At 36.6% G+C, this 19,992-nt stretch overlaps 1 protein-coding gene across 6 annotated transcripts in view; it reads right to left on the reverse strand.

The window, feature by feature from the left end:
• Positions 1-947: 947 nt before the first annotated feature.
• Positions 948-19,992, reverse strand: part of METTL15 (methyltransferase 15, mitochondrial 12S rRNA N4-cytidine) — a 224,294-nt gene continuing 205,249 nt past the window's right edge. For 4 of the 6 annotated variants that reach the window (XM_051852121.2, XM_070072109.1, XM_051852099.2 and 1 more), the window contains one exon: positions 948-4,992. In XM_051852121.2, coding sequence (XP_051708081.1) covers positions 4,547-4,992 — 446 coding nt within the window. In that variant the 3' untranslated portion in view covers positions 948-4,546. Of the gene's footprint in view, positions 4,993-12,686; positions 12,885-19,992 lie in introns of all 6 variants that reach the window. The other 2 variants (XR_007921842.2, XR_007921844.2) reach the window with 2 other exon arrangements.

A 19,992-nucleotide genomic window follows, 5' to 3' on the forward strand; every position in this document is an offset into this window, starting at 1 on the left:
GAATTTTAATGGACATTTATTTCAAAAATCTAACTAGGCATACTGTATTCTTATGATAATAAATAATTTTTAAAAATGAATTTAAGCAAAATTATATAACATGTCACATGAAATAGAAGTGGTATACACATATATGACTAATATATATTTTCTTATATATATTACTACTTATATATGATATAAACATGATTAATGATATATATATATGCTTCATGAAAATTCTAGAAACTTCAAAGACAACACTGTAATTACTATGCAATTTTAAAGACAAAAGGAATAAACAAAATAGGAATATCAACTAAAATTATATAGGTATTATATTTTATTTTTGAAAAATGATTTATTTATTTAAAAGGCAGAGTGCTAGCAAGAGAGGGACAAATAGAAAGACACAGAGAGATATTTCAACTGCTGGTTCATTCTCCCAAATGGCTGCCAACAGCTAGGGCTGGGTCAAGCCAAAGCTAAGAGCCATGAATTCCATCCCCATTGATGGCAGGGGACCAAGTACATGGCTTTCATTCACTTCCTTCCCAGGTGGATTAGCAGAGTTGGATCAGAACTAGAGCAGCTAGTACCTGAGGTGGCATTCAGATATAGAATGCTGGTGTTGCAAGTGGTGGCATAACCTTCAGTGCCATAATGCTGTTCAAATTTCATTTCTTAGATGATGAACTGAAAATTTTCAAAAACTTAGCTACTTCATGATACTGATCCAAATTAGATGGCAGTTAACAGAGATTCAGAAATATTTTATTAGAAAAGCACTGCAAATCATAACAGTTTGTATTTCTAGTCTATTATTTGAATGTTCCCAAACCATTTTCCAGAACACACCATTTAAAACTCATTCATGTATTTTATTATGTTTCTCACAAGAGATTAATAAGCAGGCAAAAATGAATGCTGTAAATAATCTAATTACAGAAAATAATTACAATAAAACATTTTAAAATCAATTTTATTTATTGCATATTATTGAAGAATTTTTTCTGTTAGAGTAATAGTTTTCTAGGGTTGCCACAAATGAATGATCACAATCAGTGGGTTAAAACAGTAGATATGTGTGGGGTCACTGGTCTAGAGGCAAGCAGTCAAAAATCAAGGTGTCCAACAGTACTGGTTCCTACTGGAGACGCTGATGGAGAATCTCTTCCTGCTTTTCTCCCACATTTTGGTGGATGGTTGCCTGCAATCTGCGGAGTCCCTGGGTTTGTAAGATTTATAATTCCAACTTCTGCCTCCCTCTTCTCATAACAGTCTCCCTATTTCTGTCTCTCTTCTTTTCTCATAGGATTATAGTCACATTGGATTAAGGGCCTGCCTGTTCCAGTGTGGCCTCATTTTAACAATGACAGTATTTCTAAATTCAGATTACAATCAGAAGTTTCTAAGAAGGACATGACTTTTGGGGGAACTCTGTCTAATCCAGTGTAGTCCACTTTCATGTAACAATAAATCGATGAAATAATTGAATTGTTGTTGAATTTGAGGGTGTGTTATTTTTTTTTTCCAACCAGATATTTGCACTGGCACTTAACTTTGGGAATCTGTCTCATTCTTAAATATCTTTTACAAGTGAAGAAAAACTTAGAAAATTCTTTAGGTACGATTCAGGGGATTAACTTAGTTCTATTCTCTTATTTTCATTTTGAGACTACTTCCCTCAGTTCTTAATTCTGATTTTATTATAGGCTTCTTCAAATTTAAAAGTACACATACAGTCAAGCATTTGTCCCTAGAGGTTAAGATACCTGTTAAGACGTCCGTGTCCCAAATCAAGAGTGTTTGGGTTCAATTTCTACCTCTGGCTCCTCAGAACTGAAGGTCCAAGTAATTGGGTTTGTACCACCCATGTGGGACCTGAGTTTCTGGCTTCTAGCTCCTGAATTATTTTGGCCTAGTCCTGGCTGTTTCAGGAATTCGGGGCAATGAAACAGCAGAAATGAGCGCATGTGCTCTCTCTCTAATAAAATTTAAAATAATTAAATAAATCAATCCCATAAATTAAAGTGTCAAACAATCATGGGCACCAAAGTTAAACATGGATGTAGATAAAAATAAGTATGAGGTAAATTCATCCACTTAACTTTTATATATTTTGCCCATATGTTGAATTTCATTCACTTTGATTTACCAATTTAGAATACATAATATGATTTTAAGGATAACTAATAGAATACTTATTTACATGTACTTTAATCAGCATGACTTCCTCCCGACCTCATGTATTCTTTGACTTATTATCTGCTACTCATTTTTCATCATGTTCTCATACCTGATCTCCTTCAGTAGAGCAACTTCCTACTTTTCTAGAACTGTGAACCATTTCTTTGTAGCATTTACCACTCTGTCCCTTTGATATAGACTTTTATGATTTCTTAACTTTCATTCTTCTCCACTAGCCTATTAGCTCCATAGGACAGGTACTGTTGGTCATGTGTACCTAACTTAATTTTGTTTCATGAATGACAATTTCAGTACTTGCTGAAAAGTGAATAAATTAGAAGCGTATATTTACACATAAAAAGGTGACATGTGAATTATGAATCAATCTCATCAATTTGCTAAAATTCTCTACCAAGGACATCTCTCCTGAATAAACATTTTATATTTATTACTTGTTATGTCTAAATAAAAAGCATTAAGAGAGCATTGCATTTTAATATACGGAATAAATCAGACAGCTTTCTATTTCAATAGACTGCTGAATTAGATTGAACAGATCAACTAAAATTCAGGATTAAAATAAGAAAATTTATTATTTACAGAAGGCATTCTGACATATTTTTAAGAGCATTAGAAATGTTATTTTATTTATTTGAGAGGCAGAGAGAGCCAGAGTGAGCAAGCTCTCTCATTTGCTAGTTCATATTCCAAATGTCCACAATGGCCAGGGCTGAGCCAGGCTGATGCCATAAGCTAGGAACTCAAATCAGGTCTCACCTATGGGTGACGGAACCCAGTAACTGGAGAGATCACCACTGCCTTCCAGAGTCCACAATAGCAAGAAGTTTGAACAAGGAGTTGGAGCCAAGAACTGAACCTAGACACTCTCATGTGAGACACAGCTGGCTTAAGTGGACTCTTAAATGTTGTATCAAAAGACTGCTCTTGGGGCCGGCGCCGCAGCTCACTAGGCTAATCCTCCACCTAGCGGCGCCAGCACACCAGGCTCTAGTCCCCGTCGGGGTGCCAGATTCTGTCCCGGTTGCCCCTCTTCCAGGCCAGCTCTCTGCTATGGCCCGGGAAGGCAGTGGAGGATGGCCCAAGTGCTTGGGCCCTGCACCCCATGGGAGACCAGGAGAAGCACCTGGCTCCTGCCTTTGGATCAGCGCGGTGTGCCGGTCGCAGCGCGCCAGCCGTGGCGGCCATTGGAGGGTGAACCAACAGCAAAAGGAAGACCTTTCTCTCTGTCTCTCTCACTATCCACTCCGTCTGTCAAAAAAAAAAAAAAAAAAAAAAAAAAAAAAAGGGCCGGCGCCGCGGCTCACTAGGCTAATCCTCCACCTAGCGGCGCCGGCACACCGGGTTCTAGTCCCGGTTGGGGCACCGGATTCTGTCCCGGTTGCCCCTCTTCCAGGCCAGCTCTCTGCTGTGGCCAGGGAGTGCAGTGGAGGATGGCCCAGGTGCTTGGGCCCTGCACCCCATGGGAGACCAGGAAAAGCACCTGGCTCCTGGCTCCTGCCATCGGATCAGCGCGGTGCGCCGGCCGCAGTGCGCCGGCTGCGGCGGCCATTGGAGGGTGAACCAACGGCAAAGGAAGACCTTTCGCTCTGTCTCTCTCTCTCACTGTCCACTCTGCCTGTCAAAAAATTAAAAAAAAAAAAAAAAGGCTGCTCTTGGGCTATTTTTAAAATGGGCACAATTAAAATTAAAATTAAATAGACTTCAGTGAAACAATTGTCTGCACTTGGGCAATCTTCTGTTGCTTTTCCCAGGCCATTAGCAGGCAGCTGGATAAGAAGTGGAGCAGCTGGGAGTTGAACTGGCATAGGTATGGAATGCTGGCATTGCAGTGCGACTTTATAAACTACGTCAAAATACCAGTCCAAATATTTGAAATTTTCAAACTTGTATAAGGCCTACAGCTAAAAAAACTATAGTGATTAATTATTCAGAAGTAGGAAAATTGAAATTAATTCAATGATCATCACTATTTTAGCTATAAAAAGTCTATTGCAAATCTGACCATTTAAATTCAGAATTTAGGGCATGCAAATATGATTATAATAGTTTCTCTCTTGATAATTTCAGTTTATGTTTTTAGATAGACACGACAGTAGTAGTTGCTTTTTCTAACTTCCCGGTCATAGAAAAAAAATCATACATAATATAAACACATTTTCCAGCCTTGAGATATGTTGTGTTGAATTTCCTGTGTCATGCTCCTATTTCTTAAATTCATTTCTGATAAAAATAATAATGCTAAATGCCATCGATTTCAAAACTATCTCACACTTTAAGCTATCACAAGCTGTTTTGGAATATCACATAAAGAAATGAAGAGAAACTAAAGTTTGAAGATCAGGTGATGGTCACTTCCTCATAATTTGATAGCTGCTCTAAGCTTGGCTGAGCGTCCTCTGGGGTTTTCTTGTACATCTTGATCTTCTGGAGTAAGTACCTTCTTGTTTATCAATTCCCACATTAAAGGAGCTCTTCCTGCAGAGACTTCTTCCTTGTTCTCAGGACCTGAACTCAATTGTGAGGCCTGTACCACCTTCTGTCTAACACTTAAGTTAAACCTTTCTGTCATGCTTATCCCAAGCAAAAATCGTTTGACTATGCGATCTTCTAGTGAATGGAAAGAGAGGGCAACAAGTCGTCCACCAGGTCTCAGAAACTTCTGTGCTGTCTTTAGTCCTGTATAGAGTTCATTGAGCTCATTGTTCACAAATATGCGAAGAGCCTGGAAAGTCTTGGTAGCAATATGGGTAGATCGCTGTAGCAAGTCTTTTCGTGCATAAATAGCAGAGGGAGGAAATGCACCTAGAAAAGATTTTGTAAAAACAGGAAGAGGATAGTTCACATTAATACTTTTCATTAAACATTTTGGGTTTTGTAGTGTGTATGCATAAAAGAATCTAAGAGACTATATTTTCTTATAAAACTATAGCATTTCATTCATACATCGTACTCATATTTCCAAGAATTCTATCAAGGTTTAAAAGGATCTGTCAGAAATATATTTCATAAATCATTTAGTGGAATCAAAGAAAGGAACAGAGAAAGAAAGAAACAAATATTTGAAGAAGTAACAATTCAAACTTCCCAACTTTGGTAAAAAACAACTGATTCAGACCTACAAGAACCTAAAGAAACAACAAATAGAATATACAAAAAAAGGTACCCATGGCACATCATAAACAAACTACTATAAACCAAATCATGAGAACAATAAAGAAAAACAACATAGTATATTAAGGAGAACAAAAATATGATTGACAGCTAATTTCTCACTGGCATAATGGATGTTATAAGACAGTGGGATAACATTGAAGGTATTGAGAATAGAAATATGTTTGTCAACAAGGCTTTATTCATTAAAACTATTCTTCGAAAATTAAGACCCAAATATCTTTTTAAATAAATAAAAACTGAGAATTCATTGCTGACACATGTGCACTGAAGAAATACTAAAGGAAATGCTGTAGGCTGAAATAAAAAGCCAAGTGATAACCTGGAAAGAAAGGAATGAAGAGATAAGTAGTAAATATAATACACACATTACATATATATTCATTCACAGGATTTTATATGATAATATGTACAATGTATGATAATAATAGCACAGAAGATGAGAGTGAGTAAATGGAGCTAAGTGTACTGTTGCAATGTTCCTATATTTTCCTGAAATAAAACTTGCTTATTATGGTACCTAAGGCAAATAATAAATAATATTGCAAAGAAATAAAGCTAACAAGCTTATGGAGAGTAAAAATAGTCTAAAAATTGTTTAACATAAAAGAAAGCAGAACTGAAGGAAAGCAAAACAAAAAGTAACAAGGAAGATAAACAGCAAAGTGAAAGACAATAAATCTGTCAATAATTACATTAAACAAAGTTGTAGAATGTGGGCCTAGCATTGTGGTATAGCAGGATAAGCTGCCATCTGCAATGCCAGCATCCCATATGGGTTCATGTCTCAGCTGTTCCACTTTTGATACAGTTCCTGCTAATGGCCTGGGAAAAGCAGCAGAGAATGGCCCAAGTGCTGAGGCCCTGCGAACCACATGGGAGACCCAGATGAAGCTCCTGGCTTCAGCCTGGCCCAGCCCTGGCTGTTGCAGCCACTTGGAGATTGAACCAGTGGATGAAAGCTCGCTTGCTCACTTTCTCTTTCTCTCTGTCTCTCCTTCTCTCTCTGAGTTTCAAATAAGTAAATAAATAAATATACATACATATATATATATATATATATATACACATACATACATATGAGTGAAAGGCTAGGGCGGGTGCTGTGGCATAGCAGGTAAAGCTGCTGCCTGCAGTGCCGACATCCCATGTGAGCTCTGGTTCTAGTCTCGGCTGCTCCACTTCAGATCCAGCTCTCTGCTAGGGCCTGGGAAAGCAGTACAAGATGGTCCAAATCCTTGTTCTGCACCCATATGGAAGACCTGGAAGAAGCTCCTGGCTCCTGGCTTCAGATTGGCCCAGCTCTGGCCATTGCAGCCAACTGGGGAGTGAATCAACGGATGAAAAACCTCTCTCTCTCTCTCTCTCTCTGCCTCTCTAACTCTGACTTAAAAAAAAAAAAAAAAAAAAAAAAAAAAACTTCCACATGAAATGCTGGGATCCCATATAGGCACTGGTTTGTGTTCAGGCTGTTCCATTTTCAGTCCACCTCTCTGATAATGGCCTGGGAAAAGCAGTGGAAGATGGCCTAAGTGCTTGGGCCCTGCTACCCATGTGGGAGACCTGAACGAAGTTCCTGGTTCCTGGCTTTGGACAGGCTAAGCTCTGGCCGTTGCGGCCACTAGGAGAGTTAATTAGCAGATGGAAGATTTCTCTCTCTTTCTCTGTCTCTCCCTCTCTCTTTGTAACTCTTTAAAATAAATATTTAAAAAGAAAACAAAAAATATATGAATAAATCATTCAATTTAGTAAGACAACCAACTTATTTGAAATATGGACAAAATTTAGAACAGACATTTCATAAAAGGCATAGAAATGACCAATGAATGCATGAAAAGATATTCAATGTTATTAATAGTTACAGTAAACCACAACTAGATACACTATATATCCAATGAAAAGGAAGTGCTGAAATTAAGGGAAATAGATAATCTGAATACACTTAAGTCAGTAATTAAAACTCTATCCAAATGAAAAGTCCAGACCCAGATAACCTTACTGTTGTATTCCTTTACCATTGGTTCACCCTCCAATGGCCACTGCGGCCAGCGCGCTGAGGCCGGCGCACCACGCTGATCTGAAGCCTGGAGCCAGGTGTTTCTCCTGGTCTCCCATGCGGGTGCAGGGCCCAAGCACCTGGGCCATCCTCCACTGCACTCCTGGGCCACAGCAGAGAGCTGGCCTGGAAGAGGAGCAACCGGGAAAGAATCCAGCACCCCGACCGGGACTAGAACCTGGGGTGCCAGCGCCGCAGGCGGAGGATTAGCCCATTGAGCCACGGCGTCGGCCCCTCACTGTTGTATTCTAAAGGAAAGGAAATTACAGACCAATATCTCCTTTGAATATCAATGTTAAAATCTTAAAATACAACCAAATAAAATTTAGCATCTGATTAAAGGAATTACATACCATGGCCAAGTGAAATTTATTCCAGTAATGTAATCATGGTTAAACATATGAAAATTAATCAATGTAATACATCACATCAACAAAACAAAGAAAAGAAAACCCATGGTCATTTGCATTGATGCAGAAAATCTATTTGACAAAATATAGCACTTTTTAAAAAAATTTATTTGTTATACAAGTTTCATATATTTCATATATACAAATTTAGGAACATAGTAGCATTTCCTCTCTACCCATGCTCCAACACTTCCTCCTCTTCTCTCTTGGATTTCCATTCTTGATTTTTACAGTGATCTAATTTCGGTATACTCACTGAACCCCTTGTTAATCCTACTCTAAGTAAAGGAGTTCAACAAATAGTATGAAGAAAATGAAAACAAAATAAAACACTTCCTCAATGGAAGAGACAAGGGCTATAAACAATCATCTATTCTCAAAATGTCTATTTCAGTCCAATATACTACATTTCAGGTGCTCTATTAGTTACAGTGAATATGAAAAATGCTCAATAAAGTAGGAGTAGAAAGAAATTACCTCAACAAAATAAAGGCAATATATGAGAAACTCATAGGTAACATCATACTCAATAGTGACTCTCCTCTAAGATGAGGCACAACACAAGGATACCTGCTTTCACCAATTAAAAATAAATAGATGAGGGTACTTCAAAATATTTGCTGGAAATCTACTGTAAAAGTTTATTTTGGTGTGAAATATTAAAATTGTATATATCAATAGTATTAGAAGTTTCAGTAAGAGCAATTACAAGAAAAGGAAAAACAGGCATTCATTGGACAGAATGAAGTAAAATTACCTCTGTTCCAAGAAGATGATATATGACAATATGAGATTACTTCAAAATGTTTTTGGAAAAAGTAATTAATAGGTAAATTTATTTTGATGTAAAATGTTTTTTTAAACGATTTATTTATTTGAAGGACAGAGTTATAGGGTGAGGTAGAGACAGAGACAGAGGTCTTCCATCCACTGGTTCACTCCCCAGAGTGAACAGCTGGAGCTATGCCGATCCAAAGCCAGGGGCCAGGAGCTTCCTCTGGGTCTCCCATGTGGGTGCAGGGGCCCAAGCACTTGGGCCATCTTCTACTGCTTTCCCAGGCCATAGCAGAGAACCAGATCAGAAGAGGAGCAGCCGCCCCGATGCAAAACTTTTTGAAATCTATTCAGGAGGCTAGCGCTGTGGTGCAGCGGGTTAAAGCCCTGGCCTGAAGTGCCGGCATCCATATGGGTGCCGGATCTAGTCCCAGTTGCTCCTCTTCCAATACAGCTCTCTGCTATGTCCTGGGAAGGCAGTGGAAGATGGCCTAAGTCCTCCCACATGTGAGACCCGGAAGAAGCTCCTGGCTCCTGGCTTCGGATTGGTGTAGCTCTGGCCATTGTGGCCATCTGGGGAGTGAACCAGCATATGGAAGACCTCTGTCTCTACCTTTCTCTGTAACTCTTTCAACTAAATAAAATAAATATTAAAAAAAAAAAAAGAAATCTATGCAGGTCTCAAAACACTCATAGAAAAAGCATATTATGAAAAATTTATGCACCTATTTTGCATGAAACATTCCATTTTTCACAAAGGACTTGAAGTACCTTGTAGAAAATGGCAAAGTTCTCATACACACACACAATCTGTTGGAATTGGGCCTTGCCAATGTCAGAGAGTCATAAATAATGAATATATAAGCTGAAACTTACATTGAGGAATGAATGGTCTTAGAGATGACAGGATAACTCTAATCCATGAAGCTCTTCTCCTAGGGCTTACTGTTTTTTTAGAGAATACTCACTAGGATTATGTGTAGTCAATTTCCTAAAAAGGTTTTCTAGATGGGGTCCTGTCAACCACCTTAGGTCCCATCTTTAGAGATAAGGAGATGGTGAGTCTGCAATAGGTAATGTATTGTGCAAAGCTTCTGGGTGCTACTCTGGGGATCCAAGGCACACAGCCTCCCTTATTTTAGACAAATTAAATTTCCAGGGTTACCCTGCCTGTATACTGGTATTTCGTGTCTGTTATTTACAGGAAGACAGGCTGACAATGCATATTGTGTAAAATGAAAAAAAGAATAAAAGAATATAGAACATCAAATGGTATAGAAATTAAAGTAGTAAGATGAAAATATCAACTGGCAGTGGTACAAACAGAAAGACTAGGAAAAAATCCAACTATGAAAAATTAAGCACCATTTCTCGAATTCTTTTTTTTTTTTTTTTTTAATTTGACAGGTAGAGTTAGACAGTGAGAGAGAGAGAGAGACAAAGGAAAAGGTCTTCCTTCCATTGGTTCACCCCCCAAATGGCCGCTACGACGGCACTGTGCCGATCCACAGCCAGGAGCCAGGTGCTTCCTCCTGGTCTCCCATGCAGGTGCTGGGGCCCAAGCACCTGGGCCATCCTCCACTGCCTTCCTGGGCCACAGCAGAGAGCTGGACTGGAAGAGGAGCCACCGGGACTAGAACCTGCAGCCCATATGGGATGCTGGCGCTGTAGGTCGAGGATTAACCAAGTGAGCCATGGCACCGGCCCTCATTTCTCAAATTCTTAAGCTTAAAGACAATCAGTAAATGTACTGTGTCTCTGAGGAAGTGAAGAGGGGTTTCCTTGTGATAGTTACTGGTGAGAAGGCAAGAGACAAAATCCTCTTAAGTATGCACAGGCTACATAAGACTACCTACTTACAAGTCATCAGGACAGAAGATTAAAACACTGCACCAGATTCAATGCACTACATATATTGCACTCTGAATTAACTCATGGGGAGAAGCATATTAATTAGAAAGAGACATGGGTCCGTGCTCTTGAGGAGCTTACTATTTTCCAATTCTTCTTCACCCTACTCACATCTCCCATATCCTGTTATCATAAATAGAAATGGTTCTCTCTGCTTGTCCATTTCCTGAGTTTAAAAACAGAGCCTACTATGGCTAATTCATTTGATTAAGGAATAGAGTAGCTAAGACAGAAAATATGGTCTCAATCACAATTTGGGTCATTTGGTTTGATGATGAGAGTAAATCTTCTTGTTGTGTTTCACAGCCCATCAGTGAATAGACTCAGTTAACACAGGACAAATGTGTACTAGTTTTAAGTGGGAAGATGTACTCACTGCTGGTGCAGCTCTTTCCATGCTCCACTTTAATTACTTGTCTGCCTCACTCCCTTCACTCTGACCACCTTATGGAAAAGGAACTATTTTGTGTTCACTCTTATACCCCCAGCACTTGGCAGAGAAGCTTGTGGTTCTAAACTCTGACAGCACATCAATGTCATTGGCAGGGCTTTTTAAAAAACAAAACAAAACAAAACAAAACAAAACAAAACAAAACAAAACAATGCCTGGCCCCACTCCAGACCTACTAAAGCAAATTTCAGGGGTTTATTAGACAGGAGTTACTATTTTTATGAAGCTTCTCAGAGGAATTTGGCACACAGCCAAGATGAAAAACTACTATAGTAAATACTCAATAAATGTTTGTCAAAAAGATAAGAAACACTATAAATAAAATAAATGGATTAATGACTGAACAAAAACCCAGAACATTAGTACCAAAAGCTTGCTTTATAACATTAGGTGAATACATAAAGAGCATGATGTTCAGTCATAATAATGGGTGACTAAAGAAGAGCATAATACATTTATTCATAAAAATATTATGAACAGATTTGTAAAATAATATCATGATATAGGCCCAAGTCCTCCCTCCTTCCCTCTCTCTCTCTCTCTCTCTCTCTCTTTCTTTCTTTCTTGCCAATGTGATCGTGAATATCATCAAACTATGATTTTAATGGGGCAACTAAATTCTCAAATTTGCTGGCAATTTCAATATTGTAATACAACTGATTGCATGTACTTGATTATATCTGATTATAACTAAGAATGTCCTCAATTAATCAACCATTTGCACATGTATGGGGCACCTGCAAATAATTTTCACCTCAGAAATGTAAGCTTGAAAGGTTTTATTGTCTGAAATACAGCAAACATGCAAGATGAACATTATTGCTGTATATTACTTTTGCACAATAGACTGAGACATGAAAATGCAGTGGTAAAATTGTAAATATAGATTTAAAACATAAATATCTTCAAAGATTTAAGTTGGAATTTTTCCTCACAAAAATTAATATACAACATTCAGATCTGTTTACTTTTTAATTTTAATTTTTAAGCTTTTAACAGATTCAATGTGTTTGTAGATATAATTCTAAGAACAGAATGATATTCCCTCCTCCCTCCCACTGTCTTCTTTTTTTTTCTTTTGAGATAACATATTTAAATTTACATTACAGTAAAAAGGCTTAATACTTTTCCTAATAAGTCTAACAAGTAAACAGCAAAAAGATCCTAGTTTAATGGGAATATAGACAATGGCTATAAACAATAATTGAGTGGGAAAATTATCATTTCACACATATACAGTAAATTTTAAGGTAATCACAGATCATTAAAACTACAGTAGAATAACATTCTTAACCACTGGATTCACTACAGTATAAAAGAAAGTTCTACAAAATTAGGTTTGCATCAATACTGATACACACAGGCATTTCTCTTTTTTTTCTTTAAATTTTGATTCCACATATAAAGGAGAACATGTGGTATCAGTCTTTCTGAGAATATTGAGATTTTATGTAAGTTTTACTTCCCTTAACTATGAAACCCTGAACCACCTATTTTCTCATTATGTCAAAATAGCAGAACTATTTTCCTCCTTTAAAATACCAAATTATGGCAGTAAAACTGACTACAAAAGGAAATTAAAGGCTAACATATTTAATAACAAGATTTTTCAAGTTAAATACACTTTTAAAAATGTATATTTAAGAGTAAATGCACATTAAACCCAGTATGTGATAACAAGTTCTAATTTCAGTATAATTTTGAGGTTTTATTTGACACTTACCTCTCTCATAGTAAGGTTGGAAAATTCATGAAATTACCTATGCAAGAAAATTATTAAGCATTCTGTCTCATTAGATGTACTCCATTCTCACAATCCAGTTTAGCTTTGCTGCTGTTAGCATTTTTCTAAGTCTGTCACAGCTTCACATCTTTTCCTCTTGTCTTTGTCTCACAGGAGCAAACTCTGAGAGTTCTGTATCTGGGATGTATTCAGAAATCACCACTTAACTAACTTCAAAACTATCAAAGCCATCATCACTGTTTGTACACAGCCAGGAGATGAACCTTTTAACATAAAAATGTAACTTCACTGTTCAAAATCTAACTCCTTTCCACCATATAAAATAGAAACAGAAGTTCAAATGTGGTATGCAACATCTGTCTCCTACACCCCTCATTTCTCTCACCTCATCTCCTAACGTTGATCTCTGTACTCTTAATTTAACTGAACCAGGGAACGAGCCTGCCTAGGTCATCTGCCCTGTACCTGGCTTTGACTTGTACCTGAAAGATCTTCCTTCAGACACCCATGAGGATTACTCCTTACTTTATCCATGTCTCTTCTCAAACCCAGAGTTGGAAAGGCAGTTTCTTGACAGTACTCTGTCACTATTCCCATTACATAGTTTTATCTTTCTTCATTAATAACTTATCAGCAACAAACATTACTGGCTGTGCTCCTCCATCAGAATATACTACTCTGAAAACAGAGACTCTCCTCATTGCTAGATATCCTTTGCACCAAGAAGAGTTGGTGGACAGAAAGAATGATTACATTTGTAATTTAAAGTTAGTCATTGTTAAAAAAACAATTAGAAGAAATGATGAGTTGTATATGAAGTAAATCATTAATGTCACTACTCTTTAAATTCTTCTCCAAGAGGAAGAAATTGTATATATAAATGGTATATGTAAATGTATATGTACAGGAGCCAGCGCCGTGGCTCACTTGGTTAATCCTCTGCTTGTGGCGCTGGCATCCCATCTGGGCGCCAGGTTCTAGTCCCGGTGGCTCCTCTTCCAGGCCAGCTCTCTGCTGTGGCCCAGGAGGGCAGTGGAGGATGGCCCAGGTGCTTGGGCCCCAGCACCTGCATGGGAGACCAGGAGGAAGCACCTGGCTACTGGCACTGGATCGGCACAGTGCCGTCCGTAGCGGCCATTTGGGGAGTGAACCAACGGAAGGAAGATCTTTCTCTCTCTGTCTCTCTCTCTCACTGTCTGTATCTCTGTCAAATAAAAAAAAAATCTAAAAAAAAAATTATATGTACATATATGTATATATGGAATGATTTGCTAAATGGTCTGCAACTTAGTTTGTCTTAAGAAAGATATAGTTTCAATTATATAGACACATTATAATTAAGTATGCTTGTTAATTTAACAAATGTTTATACAGTGTTAAACACAGTACCAGCCAACTGGGAATACAAAGTAAATAAAACAGGTGGTCTCTCTCTGGTAGGGGTCATATTACCACTGTCACAGGTTCAATAAGGATGTTTTCTATTTTTGCTATCATAAAAAATGCTGCAATAAATATGTGAATTGTATATTTTAAAATTTCTTCATATCAGGAAAACTCTACAAAGTAAAATAACACAGTCCAGGAAAAATATTATTCGCCATTATATGTGAACCTTGTGTGTCTGCAGAATTGAAGTTATTAGATCAAAGAGTATTTAGATTTGGATCAATAGTTCTAAATTTACCCTCTAGATAGATTTACCAATTTACCTTCATCAGTAGTATATGAAACAGTCCATCTTTCCACATCCTTACCAGTAGTAGAAACTATCACTCTTTAATTCTGATTAGTTTAATAGTAAGCAAATGACAGCTTTTGTTTTAATTTGCATTTCTTTGGCAATTAGAAGAACCAGGCAGATTTTCAAATCTAATAGCCATTTGATTCCCTCTATAAATTGCTTCAAAAAAATCCCTTTGTTTAGGTCTTGATGAGATATTGCTCTTTTCTTCATTGATTTGGAGGAGTTATTTATAAAATACAAATATAACCCTTAGTCTCATATACAGTTGGAAGTATTTTTTTTTCCTAGACTATTTCTTAACTTTGTAGAGCTTCTGTCATACAAAATGATTTTGAAAATTTACATATACTTTTATCTTGTAGTTTTAAGTTTTATGAAGTTGAGGACAGTTTTACACACACTACAATTATAATCAGATATTGGGGGAGGTATATTTCTGATTTATTTCTTACATTTTAAACACAAGTATTTAATATACATGAAAGTTATCTTTTAGCATGGTATGAGGTTAGGATCTAACTTTACTTTGAACTAACAGTCAATATTCCCATGAAGTATATTCTTTTTATACATCTAAAGTACTATTCTAATCATTTACATATTTTTATATACAGATGGATCTGCTTCTGTGTTCTCAATTGTATTTCTGTATTTTTCTGACAATAGCCAATTATTTTAATTAGTGATTGTCACTTTTTTTTTCAGTAAATTTTGAGGTCAGGAGGGACAACCCCATCCCTGCAATTCTTCACCCCCTAGCTATGGCCCACCATTATCTGTTTTTTCTTAGATACATTACATTTTTTGATACTCTGTATATTAGTTATCACAAATCAGGGAAAACATATGAAATTTATCTTTTTGGGGATAGCTTATTTCACCAAGCATAACAGTCTCCAGTTGCATACATTTTGTTGTGAAGGATAGGATTTCAAATGTAATGTATATAAGAGAAATTGACATTTTGAGATCTGATTATTGTTTATAGCCCTTGTCTAAACTCTTGAGGAACAGTGGTTTTTCTAGTTACTACTTGTTGAATTCTAAATTTAGTAGAGGGTTAAGCTTGTGATTATAAAGAAAATTGAAAGTACGTCATTGTAAAAATTGAAAGGAAAATAAGGAGGGAGGGTAGAGTGGGAAGTATTATGCTCTTAAAATTGTATATATGAAATACATGAAGTTGGTTCTCCTTTTTAAAAAAGTTTTACTTGGGTATTCTTATGCATTTACTATTTCAAATTCAATTTAGAAATAATACAGTATATAATACATATGTATATATGTATGTGTGTAAGTATGTGTGTGTGTATATATATATATATATATATATAAGAATTATAGTCAATGTGTAAAGCAGTCTGAGCGAAACTTAATTATCATAATATTGAAGCAATCCAACCAGGTAACACAACATTTCCATTGATATTCTATATGTGTGCTGTTAAAGTTTAACAGTTGTCTTCACTTAAGTCATGGTCAGGCTATTTATAAGTGCTGATTTTACAAATATACACTTTAATCATCCCTATAGAAAAGCATAATACAATACTTATGTTAAGACAACATTGTGCCAGTCCCAAAGGGACAAATACCATATGTTCTCCCTGATCGGTGACAACTGACTGAACACCAAAAAGGAAACCTCCTGAAGTGAAATGGACACTATGAGAAATGGTGACTTGATCAGCATAGCCCTGACTGCTAATGGACAACTTAATACATTATCCCTCATAGTATTTTTTTTTGTCTGTTCTACTTAATATGACTGGTTTAATTCTGTAATTATCACACAGTTATTCTTAAGTGTTGAAAATTAACTGAAATGTGATCCCTGTTAAACATAAGAGTGGGAATAAGAGAGGGAAGAGATGTATAATTTGGGGCATGCTCGGGCTGACTTGCCCCAATTGGTAGAGTTGGAAACATACCAGGGGATTCCAATTCAATCCCATCAAGGTGGCATGTGCCAATGCCATCTCACTACTCCAAGTGATCAATTTCAGTTCACAATTGATCATAATGAAAGGACTAAGAGTCAAAGGGAGCACATAAACAAGTCTAGTATCTGCTAACACCAACCGATAGAATAAATAAAGGGGAGAGTGATCCAACATGGGAAGTGAGATACTCAGCAGACTCATAGAATGGCGGATGTCCTAAATAGCACTCTGGCCTCAGAATCAGCCCTAAAGGCACTCGGATCTGGCTGAGTATTTCATGAGAGTATTTCAGGCATGGAAAGCCAAGACACTCTGGCAAAAAGATCTCTGTGAGTGAGATCCCAGTGGAAAGAACAGGTCTTCAAAGAGGGAGGTGCCTTTCTCTGAAGGGAGGAGAGAACCTCCACTTTGACTATGACCTTGTCTAAACAAGATAAGAGTCGGAGAACTCAAGGGGCTTCCATAGCCTTGGAAACTCATAACTGGTGCATGGGGAGATTACTGATGCCATAAACAGGAGTGTCAATTGGTAAAGTCAACAACAGGAGTCACTGTGCACTTACTCCTCATGTAGGATCTCTGTCCTTAACGTGCTGTACACTGAGGCTTAATGCTATAACGAGTACTCAAACAGTATATTTCACTTTGTGTTTCTATGGGGGTGCAAACGACTGAAATCTTTACTTAATGTACACTAAACTGATCTTCTGTAAAAAAAAAAAAAAAAAAAAAGAAAGAAATTATCAATTCCCAACTTGACTCTCACTGGGATTAAACATGACAATAGGTCTGATCTGATTTCATCATCATTTAAAAAAAATCATCTATTATTTTTCACTTTATGTTTCTGTGTGGGAGCAAACTGTTGAAATACTTACTTAAGGTATACTAAGCTGATCTTCTGTATATTAAGATAATCGAAAATGAATCTTGATGTGAATGGAAGGGGAGAGGGAGTGGGAAGGGGGAGGGTTGTGGGTGGGAGGGACGGTATGGGGGGGGAAGCCATTGTAACACATGAGTCGTACTTTGGAAATTTATATTCATTAAATAAAAGATAAAACAAAACAAAACAAAACAAAACAAAACAAAAAAAAAGACAACATTGTGTAATACTCATAGAAATGGCACTGGAAAGTAGGACCAATTATCTGATTTCTCACTTCTTTATTTGATGTGGAGGAACAGACCTCTGAGTTTGTTTCAACATTATGTGATGGGATAAGAATACTTCAAACAGGATTATTATGAAGATCATATTAAAAAAGTCTTCAGAGTTTCTTGTTTATTTATTCTTCTCAGTTGTAAAATGTTAGACATCAGATTAAAAGATCTCAGGATACAAAAAGAAGTGCAAAATTTTTGTAATGTTTAACTTAATGATGCATTCCCATGTATACAAAGTAGTACTTGGCGTCTTTAAAGTATGAAAACTTACAATGGCAAAAGAATGAGAAATCATTCTTTTTAATTTTTAGTTTGATTTTGATGCTAAGACTTGCAAGAACCCTGATTTCATTAACTGAAGCCTTCTAGGTTATGTTTCAACCATCTGGCCAGGAGATTATTTTCCATAATTAAATGTGGAGATTTCTCTTGCCACTTAAATAATACAACTTGTATTCTGGCATTTTGAGAACACATTTCCCCCCTCAAGCCTCTTATTATTCCCCTGCTCTAGTTTTCATGGAGTAGATTTCTGCACAGGTATTTTGTTTCTTAAGAATAGCTCCACACAGATAAAATATACTACTGCATCATTTTAAACTATCTCCTTTGTTTTCACAGTTCAAAAAAAAATCTGTTTAGTCCATCTAAATCTAAGAATTATCAAGACTTAAACAATTATACCTTAAACTGGCATCAATAATATTTGATAAAATTCAATAAATACATATCCTTAATACTCATACATTATTAAATAATGTAGCCAAAATTTATTACATATGATGTACTAACACTGGAAATTAAAACATTTATGAACATAAAGTCCTTACTCTCAAGAAATTCAAACCCAATGAAAAGAGTGACATGTAAATATTATAATGAGGGATATAAAGAAGGACTGAACTTGCTATTTTGGAAGTGAAAAGGATGAAAAATTATCCCCACCTCCTATATAATGTAGCATTTACCAAACTGCTGTTCCCAGGAACAGTGACCTTGTGAACTATAACACCTTTAATCCCCAACCAAACACTAATGTGTCTATTGTCAAGTAGGTTTGGGACATGCATAATACTACTTTCCTATTTTGGATATTCACAATGCCCGTAATATGATAAAGTTCTGAAGCTAAGTGTTTAACTTTGTTTACCCAACATTTCGCAACTATTGATGACAACAGAAAATATTTTTATTTTCAGGAGCAACTAACGATTCCATAGAATCTGTTTCTGAGTAACAAACTGGGAAAATACTTAAGGTAGTTTTGTGATAGTTATATTCCACATATTTTAATGTTATTGAGTTCTCACAAACATTCTCAGAAGAAACAGATATGTTTATTTCCATTTAAAGGTCAACAACTGAGGGATTAAATGTCTCCAAGTTCAAAGGAACTGTAAGTAGTCAGTTGGAAATTTGGGTCTTTTTAACATGAAGTCTACACTAATCTACAAGAAAGGGTAGTATGATATTGGATGAGATATTTCCCACAGAATCAGGCTAGTTTATCTGAGATAAAGTTTGGGAAGCCCTTATCAGTGTTAGGTTGTTTTTGTAAACTTATCTTATTATACAGTTTTGCAATTCTTCAGTATCCTGAAGATGTTTGTGAATTTCCTTATCTTTGTGCTCAAAATAAGGCAACAATTTTATGATGGTATGCTTACCAAACCATCTTATTTGCTTTTTCCTGATTAGAATTTAAGGAAGTTAAAATGAAATCACATGGTTTAAGGTGATTTCAAAAGCTCTGATTCCGTGTTTAGTAATTTATATAACAATCTCACTTTCTGGGAGAAAATGAGCATGGAATCTTTACATGAAGCCTGAATTGCCTTTTACTGAGAGATGTTTTAATGGAAGCCAAATCACTTTGCATCAAGTTGCAAGAGTTTGGCTTTCTCTTCACATTTCCCTTGGGGAGATGTGCATTGTCAGTACTAAAGACTGCGCATCTGGTGAAGGCAGTAACTGCTCTGGTCTCTTACCCTGGGAACGGTAATGAATACCTTTGGCTTTTGTCCTTTCTGTTCTATTGAAATAACTTATTGTCAGCTCAGGTTATTAGGCTGTGCATTTGTCTCTTTTTCATCTACTTTCTCAATAGTGGTTTAAAAAAATAGTTGCTACTGCTACCATTACCAAAAGACTTTTGGGCAGGTATGGATTACATCAATCTGATTAAGAATCTAGACTCATCCAACATATGACATATTCACAGGCTTTTCCCGACTCCTTGTTAAGAAGGGAACCTTTCACAGTGTTTTTATGTCCTAAAAATAAGTGCTTAATCTTCTTCATCTAAACAAAATGAGGGGACAAAGTTGCACATTAAATAAGATAAAGGGTTGAGATAGGTAAAATTTTGGGCTGTTGAGCTTAACTCCTTTTATTTTCTGTAAATCTTGAGAAATGTTGCTAGAGAAAA

This window comes from Oryctolagus cuniculus, chromosome 1 (genome assembly GCF_964237555.1).
Source record: "Oryctolagus cuniculus chromosome 1, mOryCun1.1, whole genome shotgun sequence".
NCBI lineage: Eukaryota > Metazoa > Chordata > Mammalia > Lagomorpha > Leporidae > Oryctolagus > Oryctolagus cuniculus.